A 14,593-nucleotide genomic window follows, 5' to 3' on the forward strand; every position below is an offset into this window, starting at 1 on the left:
TGCTGACCTCCACAGGGGTTCCCTGCATGGGGTGGCAGAAGGCTGGTGTTCCCACCCTGCACCCTGGGATCCTGACTCTGCTCTCCTTCCCCTAAGGCCAGCAGGTGTACAGTGGCCCGGCTGACCTGGTCTTCATTGAGCAGGGCACTGACCTGCTAAAGATCCGCTGGGCTGCAGCAGGCGGTCCTGTCACGGGATACAGAATCCACTATCTGCCGCTCACTAGCTTGGGGCAGCAGATCATGGCAGAGATGAAGGAGGTGAGTACATCCTCTCCCTGCGAGGATCAGCCACTTGGCAGCTAGCTTGAGCCAAGAGGCTGTGGGTGATTGGGTCCCTTGAGAAGTTGGTCACTGCCCTCTGAGAAGGGGGTTTTGCTGGCGTGAGCTGCACACTGACAAGGCACTTTATGGGAGAGGAGCTTGCCTGATGGCTAGAGCTGGGGCTCACAGCCTTTTGCGGGGGTGGTGGTTTCACTCGGCCCCTTAAGGGAGTGTATGCTGTGAAATCCCTTCAGAGACCACTCTCACGTGGGCTGGATCCAGCAGGCAGCACCATCTGCTAGATTTCCGTGAGCAGGCTGGGTGCCATTGTGCAGGGGGACAGCGCACTCCACTTTCATGCACCTGGTGAACTCACAGTCCACCAAGCTACCTAACACGGGTCACAGCCCTTTGCTGAGCAAACCCTGGCTCTCTGCATTGCTGTGAAATGGGTAAATGGCATAAGGACTTGGTGTCTTTCTGCCCTGTTCTGTACTCCGTAACTCACCTGTACCTAGGTAACTGCCTAACCATGGTCCCTGGACCTGCCAGTCTTCTCACTCAGCGTGTTTCCTTGATCTGCACTAGGCAGTGATGGGGAAGCAGCTGCAATTAGAAGCCTTGGAAATGCTGGGATCTTAGGGCTGAGAAGGATCCCAAGCGTTCTCTGCTCCAGCCCCTGCTCCAAGGCAGAATGTGCTGCTCTTACGCTAAATGCCAACATCTTGAAAACCTCCAACACAGGAGACTGTACAGCTTCCCTGGGCAGCTTGTCTCTCTGTCCAGTTGCTTGGACACCTAGGGTGTTTCTTCGTCAGGTTTGAGCTAAATCTGCTTTGCTGCAGCTTAAGCCCATCACCTGGTGTCATGCCCCCTGGGGCAAGGGAGAGCTCTTGTTCTGACAGGAACCAGTCCCTTTCCCAGCTGCTGTCTCCACTGGTTTTCAAGCCCTCTCATGGAACTAACAGCAGCCGTAAGAATGAGGGCAGGTGGCCGGAGGATGGGGGCTGCTGATGCCCCAGCTCTGACCATGCTCTGTGTGAGAGTGCTCCTCATGTGAAGCATGGGGTAGTGGATTCTCTCTTAGTCCTGAGGCTGTGCACTGCCACGGATCCCACTGTAACTATTTCTACTGCCGTTGGACAGATCAACGTTGCCCCCAAGGAGACGAGCGTTGTGTTGCGTGGGCTGAGGCCAGGGACAGAGTACCTAGTCACCATCATCGCCCAGTATGCTAATAGTATCGGTGAATCGGTCTCCGGCAGAGGACGCACCCGTGAGTAACCCACTCAATCAGAGGGAGGGTGTGTATGTCCAGCCCCCCACCCCCCGGGCGTGGGATCCAGGCTCTGTGACAATTTCCACATCTGGGGGACACCTGGTGGATGAGCCCTCTCCACTTGAAGGGAAGCTTGGGCCTTGAAGTGCACATGGGCTTTCTGGTTGTATGGTTGACTGTTGTTTGGGGATGAGCCCCCTTCTCCCAGGGCAGGGTCTGGCTTTTCTGGCCACCAGTCAAGACAGGATGGGTTTGACATGGGTGGGTTTGGTGGTGCTCAGGATGTCTTGTCATTTCTGCTCCAACTCAAAGGGTACTGCCCAGTTGGGCCTGACATTTGGCTCCTGACTAGAAAGGGGGAGTCACTTTGCCACAACCCACAACCTATCTTCTCCTTGTTGTTGGATGGCTCCATGCCTCATGGTGGGCAGAGAGGCTTGTGGGTGTGAGGCTAAGCTTCCTTTCCTCATGGGATTCGGTGCCCCTTGACTTCAGGGGGCAGGAGCATGGGCTGAGCTAACAGGCCTGTGTGATTCTCTTTCAGAGCCCCTCCCTGGAGTGGTGAATTTCCGAGTGGTGGAAGCTGGACCCTCTTTCCTCCGTCTGGCTTGGGAAACTGGCCTGGGTTCCTTGCAGGGCTACAGGCTCACCTATGGCGCTCGAGGTGAGGGCAGAGGGGAGGAGACCAGGCCAAATGGGTTCCACCTCTTCTGGGGCTTTGTGATCCCTGGAGCTGTGTTCTCTCCCAGCCGTGCTCCAGACTGACTCCCTCCTATGAAGGGCGTGGAGCCTGGATCTGTTCCAGCAGGGTGGGAAGCCTGTGCCTGGGCAGGCCTTTCTTCACAGCCCTAGGACTCAGCCAGGTCGGAGAGCTGGAGGAAAAGCACCTAGCATGGTCTCTGCACCTCCTTCTCCCTACCCTGCCTTTGTCCAGCTACTTCACTGGTTGTACCAGGAAGCAGACAGACACGTGGATATCTAGATGGGCGAACATGGAGCCCATTACATGGTCCATGAATCAGACATACATACCAGTATTGCTCCAACAAGACATCCTCCCCATGGAGGTGCTTGTGCCCTGGGGCAGGAGGCAGAGGGTGCTTTGGGCTCTGATTGTGTTTGCCAAGGGGCTCTGAAGGAGGACTAGAGCCTGCTGGAGGGCAGATGTGTGATGCTGTGAGGGTGCACAGGACTGTGGTTGGGAGTACAGGGGAGATTCTCAGCACGCATAATGGGGGTCTAGGTGAGGTGTGGGTGGGAGGTTCACTGTGTGAACGCAGGGCTGCAGCACGTGTTGTGGTGGATGGTTGGGGGTGTGTAGGAGGAGTTCGGTGTATATATACAGTGTGGGGGAGGGCAGGTCTGCAGAGGCCACAGCACCTGTGCTGGTGCACAGACAGGGCCCAGTGCATGCGCGTGGTGTTGTGTGGGGCAGTAAGAACCCTGCTTGTTGCACCCACCCGTTCTCCCTGGTGCTGCTATGGGCAAGGAACTGCACCTGGAGCTGCCCTTCCCAAGCCTGCAGCCAGTGCACTGCATGTGGCCCTGGCAGCTTGCCCTGCATGCGGCTACGCCCAGCTGCCCTGGCAGTGCATCTCCCAGCCCAGAACTCAGGCCCCGTGGGCACTGCCATGCTGCTTAGCTCAGCAAAACCAGCTGTGCACCCTGCCTGCACCCAGTACCAGGCTGAAGGCACTGGCCTAGCACCACCTCCGGGGAGTCCCTTCCTTGAGGTCACTCACTTCTCACAGTAGCTGTAGAGGGGGTGCTGGGCCCCTTGCTCCCTTGACCCAGCCCGGGACAGGCAATGGCTGCTTGGCTCCTTACGCTGACTGTGCTAACACATGTGTAACCCCAAGCTATGGAACCCATCATATGTGTGCTTGTACTCCAGGCTCACATGGGGTCACACCAGCTCGGAGGTACCCAGGGCTCCCCATCAGGTCGGCAGGGCTGTCCAGGTCCCATTACCTTGCAGTGAATGGTGCCCTCAGACTGGGGACGTTTCCCCTAGACACTGGGCACTTCTCACCCATCGCTGTCTGCTTCCCTCCCAGGTGAGGCTCAGGTGGAGGAGATGAGCCTGGGGGCCAACGCTTTGTCTGCTGTACTCAGCAACCTGCGTCCCAATACTGACTACGTGGTCACCCTCTACCCCCGCTACTTGCAGCATACGGCAGCTCCAGCTGTGGCCAACGCCAGGACCTGTAAGTACTATCTGTAGGGGGCAGCCAGCAGTTGGGGGCCTCAGCAGACAACTCTCCCATCCAAAGGGTGCTCTGGGGCAGGCTGCCCAGAGCATAGGGGCCTCTGTGAGCCTGGTGCCTGCTTCAGCTGCTCTAGACTGTCTCCAGAGGTGTCCTGGCAGGTGGGACAGAAGGTGGTGCGTGGTTTTCTAGACATGGGCTAATGGCTTTGCACAAATGGTGCTCGTCATCCTATTCCATCTGTGCAGCACCAGGGGTAGGACTCCCAGCGTCTGGGGCCATGCTTGTGGGTCTGGTCTGCTCAGCTAAAGGAACAACTCCCTCACCCAGCTCCTGTGGGGGATGGGTGCAGAGGGGGCTGTCATCCTGGGGTGAGTGCCTGGCTCCTGCTGATAAGAGTTCCCCACTGTGCCCCTGAAAGGGAGACCCCAAGGATTACATCCTGGCATCCTGTGCCCCTTCCTCCTGCCTGCTCTCCCATGGCACTGAAGTACTCACATGAGTCAGTCCCTGGCAGACACAGTGAGCAGGGGTTCCAAACACCACGCCCTATGCAGAGCTCCAGCAGAGGATTGGGAAGTGAGGGGCATCCCCAGTCTGGTCAAGAACAAACTCCTTCATGTCAGAACTGGTTAGAATTATTTTTTACACAGAATGTTTCCTTTCAGACAGTGAACTGTAAAAATTACCCCTGGTTCAAAAAACATAAAAATGTTTTTTATTAAAGTTTTTCCCTCTCTCGTGAAATGTTCCGAAGTTGTCTTTAAAAGCTTTTTCAAACTCCTCCCTGAACCTTATGTGTATACAGCAAGTTGGTTTTCAGGGAGAAAACTTGGTTTTCACGGAGCAAAAAAATTCTGTTATTCTGATAAAAATTTCAGAGAAATGGGGAAAATAAGTCTCTTGAAACCTGCATCACAGAATCAGCTTTGGGTCTGAACTCTGTTGAAATTCGCCAAATAATTCTCCTGTTTTTTTTCCTCCCCTCCAGCCAGCTGCGTAATGTCAAGTACAAAAAAATACATATTTTCCATTACAACAAAACACCCTTAATTCTGACCTGAGTATTTTTTTTTAAAGAAAATGTATTGCATAGATTTGGGATTCTGAATAGGTCTCTGTGGGTGATGCTTTCAGTAGACAAGGATATTCCTTTTAGCTCCTGAACCTGGAATCTTTTGGTAAAGCACCTTGTTGGTGTTTCTGGAGAGGAATTAACTGTATTAACTGGCAAATATATAACACTGTCAGTTCATGATTAATCCACTATAGTAGATGATAGATTAATGGCTGCTCTTGCATTTCAAACAGCTCTGTTACTGATGGTCATGTATAATCTCTCTGTGTGTACTTTTTTGGTGGCGGGGAGGTTGTGGTGGGTTGCAGAATTCTGATTTCTGCTGTCTGTAGGAGTCAGGTGTGGGCTGCTGTCCCTGTGTGTCCTGTCTGGGCTGAGTGGGCCCTTTTGGTCATCTTCTGGGTTGTGTAGAAGCTGCTTTTTCTAGGCCTTGCATTTTGTGCCATGTTGCTTTCCCCCACAGTGCGAATGGAAGGGGTGACAGAGTTGACAGTTCAGAGCATCTCTTGGGATCGCATGCTGGTGGTCTGGCGAGGCGTGAGGGGAGCTACTGGATACCGGGTCTCCTGGAGCACTCTTTCAGGTAGGGCTGCCCAGCCCCCAGTGCTGGGAAGCAAGGGCAAAGAGTGACTGGCAGATGTGGGCTTTTAGGGCTGAGCACACTGAGCCAAAGGGTAGCTCTGAAGTATGGGCACTGTGGGGGGCAGAGGCCTCTCTTCCCTTCCCAGCCCTGATGGGACAGCCTTGTCTTGATGCTTGATGGGGCTTTCACCCTTTTCCCTGAAGCAGAGGTTTGGGTGAAGCACTTGCTGCTGGGTTGTGGAGATCAGAGCCTCCTGCCACCCAAGGAAGAGGAGGAACATGTTGGAGAGGGAGATGGAGGCAGCTGGGTGGGAGCAGTTTCACTGGTTGCCCACATGACAAGCCATGTGAGCTGCACAGAACCCAGCACTAAGATCCTCCCCAAAGGCCCAGCTATCTAGTCTGCAGATTAAAGGCCTGAGCCCATGACCTCTGGGAACTTGGAGCCCTGTAGAGGTCCAGCAGGCAAAGAGAGGACAGGACTGGGCCCTACATGCTTAGAGCCAGCCAGTGGGCCTGGGGAAGGGGGAACATCTTACCCAATCGTGCCATGGATTTCTTTAAGCCATACGCAGTTTTTTTTTTATTACTGGCATAGCCAGCTTTGCACATGGCAGGGGATTGCCTTGACATTTGGTGATATTTGTTAGCCAGAGCATGAGTCCAGCCTTTACCTGATCTGGTGTGCGCTGGTTGTAGGGAGATGGGGTTGGCCGCGCTGGTCTCACGGGAAGGGCTGTCAATGGGACCTGGCTCGGAAACCCCTATGTCGCTGGGAACTGCTCCTTTGGGAGAGGGCCTGAACTGGCCCCTAATCTGGTCTGCTCTGGACTTCCCTAGGCCAGGATGTTCGGAAAGTGGATGTGGACAGCAGCAAGAATTCCTACCTGCTGACAGGCCTGCAGAGCAGCACAGATTACCTGGTGCACGTCTCGCCACTCTATGGGCAGAGTGAAGGACCCAAAGCATCCGTGACAGGGAGAACAGGTGGGTGCCTAGAATGGGAGAAGTCTCCTCAGCCTGGGTGGGTGGGGACCTGGGTCAGTGCCAAGAGGCTGGAGACTTGATGGGATAATAGCATTCTCTGTGCTTTGGGAGCACTCAGAGGCCCTGATTTTGGTCCCGTACAAAGCAGACGTAGTATAAGCCCATACCTAGAGGTGTAGGCACACGTGCACATGCACACGCATATAATGATCAGAACATTCCTGCCTCAGGCAGCTGATGCTCTGAGTGCGTGATGAAGGTAAGAAGCAGGAACAGCAAACAGCAGGCTGCACAAGGCAACGGCAGTGTGGGTGGCCTCAGCCTTGGCTTGCATCTCCCCTTGTGTAGAGTGATGTGAAGGGGTGGGGATGGCACTGCCTGCTGTCACCCTGTGCCAGCCTGGGGCCTCATATGCTCTCTAAGGGGTCTTAGCTGTGACCAGGGGAGGGAGGAGAAGGTATCCCCACAGACCAGGGAGGGGATGAAGCTGTGAACTCAGATTTCAACCTGAGAAGTTGCTTTGAACCAAAAAGCAAGGGCTGCTGTTTCCAGGATGTCAGACGGGCCTTTTGACATTTCCATCCCCTTCCAGGAGGAACAGGTCTGCTCTGCATCTTTCCAACCTGCTTGTGATGGGCAGACAGTGTATGCTGCTCCTGCCCTGCTGAGGCCCCTACTTTGCTCTTTTCCTTCCTCTTCTCCCCATGTTTTCACTGCATCAGTGTTTCTCAGCCTGTCCAGCCACCAAGTTACCAGTCCTGTAGACTGCATCCTTGGGTAAAGCTGCAACAGACTTTCCCTTCCACCCATGCTGTTCAGGGGGGAAGGAGGGGATCCCTTGAGGAGACTGAGGTGATGTCTGATCCAGCTTCTGGGACCTGGTGCTGTCTGCTGCAGAGGTGGTTGGGATGCCAAAGGCCCCTGTCTAAAGATGGACTTGGAAGCATAGGCAGGGGAGCACAAGGCTCTGGCAAGGCCCTTCTTTGGTGCTGAGCTCACCCTGACTGTCTGTCTGTCTTGTAGAAATAAGCCAGACCTTGCGAGCCACTTTCCTGGGCCCAACGTCCATCCAGTTGGTCTGGAACATCATCCGTCCTGCACGTGGGTACCGGCTGGAGTGGAAAAGAGTAGCAGGTGAGCAGGGCCCGTTATGAGTATGGTGGTGGTAGGGTGACTCTCACAGGCCCTGCGAATTGGTGTCAGCCAGGGCTAGGGCTGTACCTCTGAAGAGCAGGCCGCTGAGCAGGGTTCCAGCAGGGAGGACTGCGGGGTGGGTGCTGGGAAACGGACAGTGACCATCCCCTGTTGTGGTTCTCAGGAGTGGAGGCCCCCCAGGTTTTGTCTCTGCCCCCCAGCGTCAACACCTACGAGCTCAAAGGCCTTCAGCCTGAAACAGAGTACCACATCACCCTGTACACACTGTTTGACACGATGGAGGTGGCTACAGATGTAACCACTTCTGAGATAGGTGAGTAAGTCCCTGGCTGCAACCTGTGCACTTGGTGGGGAAGCCCAGAGCCTGGACATGTTCAGCCCTCACACACACGTACAAACGCACATTCCTGTTTGGGGTGGCCACTAGGGACAAGCTCCTACACAAGACCTCACCTAGCTTTCCCTTCCCTAACAGCATGGGGCTGGCAACATTGCCCACTTTTGCTGGGCTTTATGTACAGCCTTCCAACCCCCACCCCAGCATGTAGCTGTACTGGTGCCTGAACCCCCTGGGTCTGGTGAGGATGAGAGCTTGAGTCCCTGCTGGTGCTGCTCTGATGATGCTGAAGACCTGCGGGGCTCCATGCTCTCCACGTAGAGCCATGCTGTGCCCCAGCCTCTGCCTTTCCCTGCCTCTGAGCCATGGTCCTCACATTGTCCTGTTCTGCTGCAGATCGGTCTCTGGTGGGCAGTGTGTCCAACCTGCGGATCCTGGAGACGGTGGGGAGAAGGGTCCGGCTGGCCTGGCTGGGGGTCCCAGGTGCCACTGAGTACAAGATCGTGGTGCGCAACTCCCAGGGTGAGTCTGCCTCACAGGAACAGGGAGAATTGGAGCTGCCATTGGGCCCAGAGCTTACTCCTCCCTCAGCACCGCAGGCCTCTCCTCTGTCCCCTGAGGCTTAGCCTTGAGGCCTGGGGGTCTAGCACTGGGCAGAGCCCTGGAGATCATGCCCTGCTATGGGATGGGGTCCTTAGAGAGACTCCATAGGGGCCAGCTGCAGTGAATGGTAGGGATACTCCTTGCATTGGTATTTCTATGCCCTAGCAAGTGATCAGAGCAGCTGCCCTGCCACTATGCATCAGGCCACTCTGCTGCCTCTGCAAGTACATGTAGCTGGTGTTGGCTCCAGAGCCAGTGGGGTTTGGGACTGGGGCAAAGCCAGCATGCTCCAGCCCTGCGGTTTAATGTTCTGTGCTGAGGAGCAGGCAGCTAGTGCCCTGTGGATAAGTGTTCCAGTGCTGGGGGGGTGGAGGGCAGTCAACAGCTGGCACTAGTTCTGCGGATGGGTGCCATGGGGGAGAGGTGCTGGGGAGGAGTCAGCTAGTACTAGCCCTGCAGCTGGGGACTTCTGAGGAGGAGCTTGGAGATTCTGTGCCTGATGCAGCTAAATTCAGGACTGGAGGTTTGGGTGGGAAGCACTGGCCTAGCTTATAACATAAGCAGCAAAGCCCACATCACTGGTCCCAGAGCCAACACCCTGCTCAGGGAAGCTGCACATTTCCCCTTAGCCAGGGCTGGAGTTTCCAGGCACTGCCCTGTTGGGTGCACTGGGCTCATATTCAAAAGGTTCCCTCGGGACTGCTGGGAATTGAGCTGGACTCCTCTAACTTGGCAGCTGCGGTCCCTGTCCTACTCTCCTAGGCTTTGCCAGAGTCCAGAGTGCCATTAGGCTGAGCCCCCCTGGCACAGCTGGCCACTGCTGGGTTATATAGTCACTGTTTGGGTGATCTCAGGGGCCCCTGAGCCTTTGGAGTAGACCAGGCCCCAGAAGAACCATGTTCACCCTACCCCTTGGACTGGGCATGTGTGTAGTGGGGGCAGTAGGCCCCTCTCCTGAGACTGTGCCATCCCAAAAGCTGAGGCCCATCTGGAGTCAGCATGGCATGGTGTCACAGGCAGACAGCCATGAGGGTGGCAGCCAGGATACCTCTGCATCTTGGGGGCAGATGCTTCATACCAGTGCCTGAGTGAGCCCTGAGATTTCCCTTTCTTTCCTGCTCCCCTGAAGATGGCACTGAGAGGATGAGGCGGATCCCAGGCAGCCAGACCACATTGGACCTCGACGACTTGAAGGAGGGTGTTGTCTACGTGGTGCGCGTGTCAGCCCTGGCCGGTAGCCAGGAGGGCAGTGCTGCCTCCCTCAGCATCCGTCTGGGTATGGGAGCTAAGTGCCAGGAGGCCCAGGCTGGACTGAGCGTGCCCATTGTCTGCAAGCAATGGGGATCCCCTCCCAAGCTCCCAAGGACTCGGCCTGGGGTGGAGGAGGGGTCAGTGGTCAGTTTGTCCTTGCCAGGCACCTGTCCCTTCCCAGGCACTGTTCAGTAGAGTTGACTGTGCATCTGGGCACTAGGTGCTGAAGAAACTCCAGAGAGGAGCTTGGGCTCTGGGCTTCAGGACTGGGAGAGCTCCTCTGCTCTGGGGCTCTCTGTGGCAGGGCTATTGGACTCCTGGGCCAGCCCCTGGGTGTGAAGGATGGGCAGGGCAGAGGTGTCTGGCTCCAGGATGATCTTCCATGCCCCCCCACCCCCACCTGTTTGCTCTCTCCCCAGACTCATCACCAGTGGGCAGCATCACCAACCTGCAGGTGGCAGAGGTTGGCTCTAACCAGCTGCGGGTCATATGGCAAAGGCTCCCTGGGGCTACAAGTTACAAGCTGACATGGCGATCGGCTGATGGTAGGTGTCAGGAGTGCACGCGGCCTCAGCTGGGCAGGTGGAGTAAGGCTGTCCAGTGCTGAGACTGGCTGCAGGCTCTGGGGGCTGTCCCTATTAGATGACCCATGTGGGCACGTACCTTGCAGCATGGCATAATGGTTAGTGCAGGGGGCTGGGCTCTGTTTGCTCCCTTCGCTTACTGGACTGTGGATCCAGGGCATGTTGCAGCTTTCTCCTGGGCCAGACCCATTGAGGCAGGGCAGAGCCTGCTGCCAGAGGTTCCTGGAGGGGTGAGTGGGGAGGTTTTTGCTTTGCCCTTTTGTGCTCCTGGCCTGAGTGTCTGCCCCGTGAGGTGCTGCGGGAGGATGCTCCATCCCACTGCTCCCAGAGAAGAGCCTGGTCTGGAGTCCTGTGTCCCAGCCACTCCCGTTTCATTGAGTCACATCCAGCTGGCAGCTACTGACTGGGCCAGGCCATGAAATGCAGACAAGAGTCCTGCTCTGAGCTGAGGAGGTCACTGCTCTGGTGGCCCCAGCCTCACAGCTCTGGAGCACAGCCCTGGGCCCTTCCAGTATGTGCCTTGCCCAGGAAAGCCACTCACTGCTCTTTGTCCTTTTCTCCCCACAGGACAGGAGATCTCTCGGGTGCTGTCACCCGACACGACGTCCTTCACCATTGAAGGGCTCCAGGCCAAGACCGACTACATCATAGGGGTCTCAGCCCTGGTGGGCAGCAGGGAGGGCAGCCCCGTCACTATTGTTGCTAGAACAGGTGAGGTCTGGTCTGGCCTGTGGGCCCCTGTCCCTGTTCCTGCCCCTGCCCCCGGGACTGGCTCTGCAGCTGTGATCCCAAGTGACCCCAGCATCCTGCTGTCCTTCTCCCACAGCTCTGGAGGAGGTGGGGATGGTCTCCGGCCTCAGGGTCTTTGCGCCCAGGAGCAACATTATCCGAGTCGCCTGGGCCGGGGTGTCCGGGGCCACGGCCTACCGGGTGGTGTGGAGCCGGCAGGATGGTAAAGTACAAGGCCATGCTGCCTACGCATTCCAGCACCCCAAATCTCAGCCCAGCTTCATGAGCTGCAGGCCAGCGTAGGCCTGCAGGGACCCATGGCCCCATTTCATGCCTGGTTGATGCACAGTGGACTTTCTCTCCAGCCTTTGGGCCCTGTGATAGTCACAAACCTTGGTGCTGGGCATAAGTGCTCCCTTGTGGCACCAATCCTTTACTGCCCTTGGGGAGCTGAGTTAACCCCCTGCTGCTTTGCAGGGGGCCCTGAGAGCAGCAGGGTGGTTCCTGGCAACACCAGCTCCTTTGACATCCTGAACCTGGAGGGTGGCGTCACCTACATCGTGAAGGTCACAGCACTGATCGGCAACCGTGAGAGTAACCCTGTCTCCATCACTGTTACCACGCGTAGGTTCCAGCCTTGTGCCGTGAGGAGCCCTGCGGGGGGGAAGACATGTCCTGTGGTCTCAGGGTGGCAGCCTCCACGTGGGCCATGGGCAGGAGTGGTTCAGTGCACTGGGGTCTGTGGCCTGAGCAGATGGGTGGTTCTGGGAGAGGCAGAGTCCATCATGGGGCAGGCACCCAGTCAGTCCCTACGAGCAGCCTTGAGAGTTGCTTGCTGGCCTGTGATAGCTCTGTGCCCTGCAGGTGCCTCTGAGCCTGGGGAGGGACGTGAGGGGTCCTGCCTTGAGACTTCCCGGCCCATCTACCTTCCTGGGCATAGGTGACACATAGGGTGGCACGGGGAGAATGTGTCCTCCCTGACAGGACAGGACCGTCCCTGCCGCTGACACTGCTGGTGGCATCTGCAGATGCTTGCCAGCTCTGCCCCTGCTGCTGACGCTTCCGGCAGTGTCTGCAGATGTTCACCAGCTCTGACCCTGCTGCTGGTGGCATCTGTGGGAACTCGCCAGCTCTGCCCCCACCGCCGGCATCTGTGGATGCTCGCCAGCTCTGGCCCTGCTGCCGACAGCACCGGCAGTGTCTGTGGGTGTCCCCCCAGATTCAGGAGGCACCAGTCGCCTCTGCTCCAGAGCTCTGTGTGGCGCATTCCCTCCTTCCTAACCCCTTGACCCTCCTGTCTGTGCCTCTCCAGCAGCGGAGGTGTCTCCGCCCCAGCCCGTGGGGAACTTTCAGGCCTTTGACCCTTCAGATCAGCGCATCCGTCTTTCCTGGACCCCGGTGCCTGGCAGCACTGGCTACCGCCTCAGCTGGCGCTCAGCAGATGGTGCGTACACCCCCCCACTGCAGCACCCATGGCACACCCGGCCCAGTCCGCTTCACCCCTTCTCTCCTATGGGGCAGGTGGGCCTGAGAGGAGCCAGGTGCTCCCAGCCAGCCTTGATACCTACAACATAGAGGGCCTGCAGGCAGGAAAGCGCTACGAGATCCGCATCATCAGCTTGGTGGGCAGCCAGGAGAGCAAGCCTGTGGCCATCACGGCCACTACTGGTAAGGGACAGCCCTTTGCCTCCCTGCATGGAGCACAGGGCAGGGACCCTCCTGTGCCAGCTGTTCCCCATGGCCTCCATGGGAGGCTAAGGGAGGCAAAAAGCTGCTCTCCCCAGCACTTAGGCAATCTGCTGGGCTCAGGGCCTTTAGGGGACCCCCTTGCTTCTTGCAGTGAGCTGTGGGTGGAGCAGGGGGGCCACCTGGTGGAGAGCCTGGGAACTACTCCCTCCCTGGAGCACTGAAAGCAGCTGCAGGCCTTGCTGTCCCAGGACTCCTCCTGCCCTGCCTCTGCACGAGGCTGGGGCTGGATCCTGGCTGCAGGGGAAGGCATCCGCTGCAGCCCCCACTCCTTCCCTTTTAAACAGCCTTAGGCCGAGTCACCAACTTCCATGTGGCAGAGACCCGGGATGATTCTGCACTGCTAACCTGGACTCCTGCGCCTGGTGCCACTGGCTACATCCTCACCTGGAACAGCCCCACAGGTACAGAGAGGCTTGTCAGCACTGCTGCCTCCAGGCTGCATAGCTATAGCAGGGCCTGCTTAGAGCCAGGCCCTGTGGCTGTTTGAAGCAGGGGATTCCTGTAGGGAGATGAACCCTGGACTTCACTTCCACACTGGTCCCCAGCAAGTCCCACCTGGCTCCTCCTTGGCTTCTCTGTCCCCCAAGACGACTCTGTGATAGGCCTGGCTGAAGGTGTATGGGGTATTGGGGCTGGGAGAAAACAAGGCTTGTGGAGACTCTATGCAAGCCTAGCTCATGGCACTGGTGGTTGGTCCTGGCTCCACCCTTATGAGGCTCAGGTCCCTCCACTTGTGAGGGGCACTAGGACAGTGTCTGGACTGGAGGCCTTGCCACAAATATATGCCTTGGGGGCTGGCATCCAGCAATGGTGTCTGAATTCAGCCTGGAAGCTAGGAAGGAGAGCACCCATCTCCATCAAAGCTGGATACCTGCTGGTCCCCAGTTCCAGCGCATCTTCCTAGCTACTGCGGAGGGTGGTGGGGTCCTGCAGGAGGGTATGGAGAGGGGATAAGGCCCTTGCTGGGCTCATCTGCCTCAAAATGTGTCTGTGATAATGTGCCTTGTATCCCTTCATGTCAGAGGGAGGTGAGATGAAAACAACTCTGCCTGGGTCAGCGACCTCCCACCAGGTGTCTGGGCTGCGGCTGGGAGGCAGGTACACCTTCAGCATCCGACCCATGTATGGTAGTGCCGTGGGTGCGGCCTCCTCCCTCACCGAGCGCCAAGGTAGGCACTGGCTGATGTGGCCTTCTCCAGGCTCCAGGTCCAGCTCAGCCAGGGGTGTGGTGGGGAGCTGGCTGGCTTGTGGAGTGGAGGCAGGCTGTTAGCTTTTCTCTCTAGGGCACCTGAGCTCCTGGGATGGACACGTACAAGGGGGCAGGCCTGTTTTAAGGCAGAGGAACTGAGCACAGTGGCTCCTTCACTTTCAGGCCACTGGGCATCTGCCCAGCTGGGCAGGGCTGAGGTTTACCTCCCCTTCCCTCGCCCTGCTGACATCCTTATGCCTCATCCTCCTCCAGTTTGCAGGGGTGGCCGTAGCGACATCATCTTCCTGGTACACGGCACCCAGGACAGCGCCTTCAGTGCTGGAGCCGTTCGCGCCTTGCTTGCCAGTACTGTGTCTGCTCTGGGCCAGCTGGGGCCTGACGCCACCCAGGTACTAGCCTGGTTGCCTCCCTAGGGGCCGGGGCCTCCTGCCCCCATCAGCCTCGCTGTGCACCCCCTGACTTGCCCCCTACCCTCTTGCCCTGGGGCCATTTTGCTAAGGGTTGGGCTGAGCCCTGCTCTCTCCCCAGGTGGGCCTGGTGGTTTACAGCTACCGCAGCCGCCCCTGGATCCTGCTGACA

At 57.5% G+C, this 14,593-nt stretch overlaps 1 protein-coding gene across 1 annotated transcript in view; it reads left to right on the forward strand.

The window, feature by feature from the left end:
* The window catches only part of COL7A1 (collagen type VII alpha 1 chain), an 88,903-nt gene that overhangs the window by 18,246 nt on the left and 56,064 nt on the right, over window positions 1-14,593 (forward strand). Inside the window, exons 7-26 of the mRNA XM_025196804.1 lie at window positions 97-260; window positions 1,410-1,539; window positions 2,087-2,206; window positions 3,600-3,749; window positions 5,291-5,410; window positions 6,250-6,396; window positions 7,420-7,530; window positions 7,715-7,864; window positions 8,285-8,410; window positions 9,621-9,767; window positions 10,162-10,287; window positions 10,894-11,037; window positions 11,153-11,278; window positions 11,533-11,679; window positions 12,368-12,499; window positions 12,577-12,723; window positions 13,089-13,205; window positions 13,827-13,973; window positions 14,267-14,403; window positions 14,543-14,586. Coding sequence (XP_025052589.1) covers window positions 97-260; window positions 1,410-1,539; window positions 2,087-2,206; window positions 3,600-3,749; window positions 5,291-5,410; window positions 6,250-6,396; window positions 7,420-7,530; window positions 7,715-7,864; window positions 8,285-8,410; window positions 9,621-9,767; window positions 10,162-10,287; window positions 10,894-11,037; window positions 11,153-11,278; window positions 11,533-11,679; window positions 12,368-12,499; window positions 12,577-12,723; window positions 13,089-13,205; window positions 13,827-13,973; window positions 14,267-14,403; window positions 14,543-14,586 — 2,632 coding nt within the window. The remainder of the gene's footprint in view (window positions 1-96; window positions 261-1,409; window positions 1,540-2,086; window positions 2,207-3,599; window positions 3,750-5,290; window positions 5,411-6,249; window positions 6,397-7,419; window positions 7,531-7,714; window positions 7,865-8,284; window positions 8,411-9,620; window positions 9,768-10,161; window positions 10,288-10,893; window positions 11,038-11,152; window positions 11,279-11,532; window positions 11,680-12,367; window positions 12,500-12,576; window positions 12,724-13,088; window positions 13,206-13,826; window positions 13,974-14,266; window positions 14,404-14,542; window positions 14,587-14,593) is intronic.

This window comes from Alligator sinensis, unplaced genomic scaffold (assembly GCF_000455745.1).
Source record: "Alligator sinensis unplaced genomic scaffold, ASM45574v1 scaffold839_1, whole genome shotgun sequence".
Classification (NCBI taxonomy): domain Eukaryota; kingdom Metazoa; phylum Chordata; order Crocodylia; family Alligatoridae; genus Alligator; species Alligator sinensis.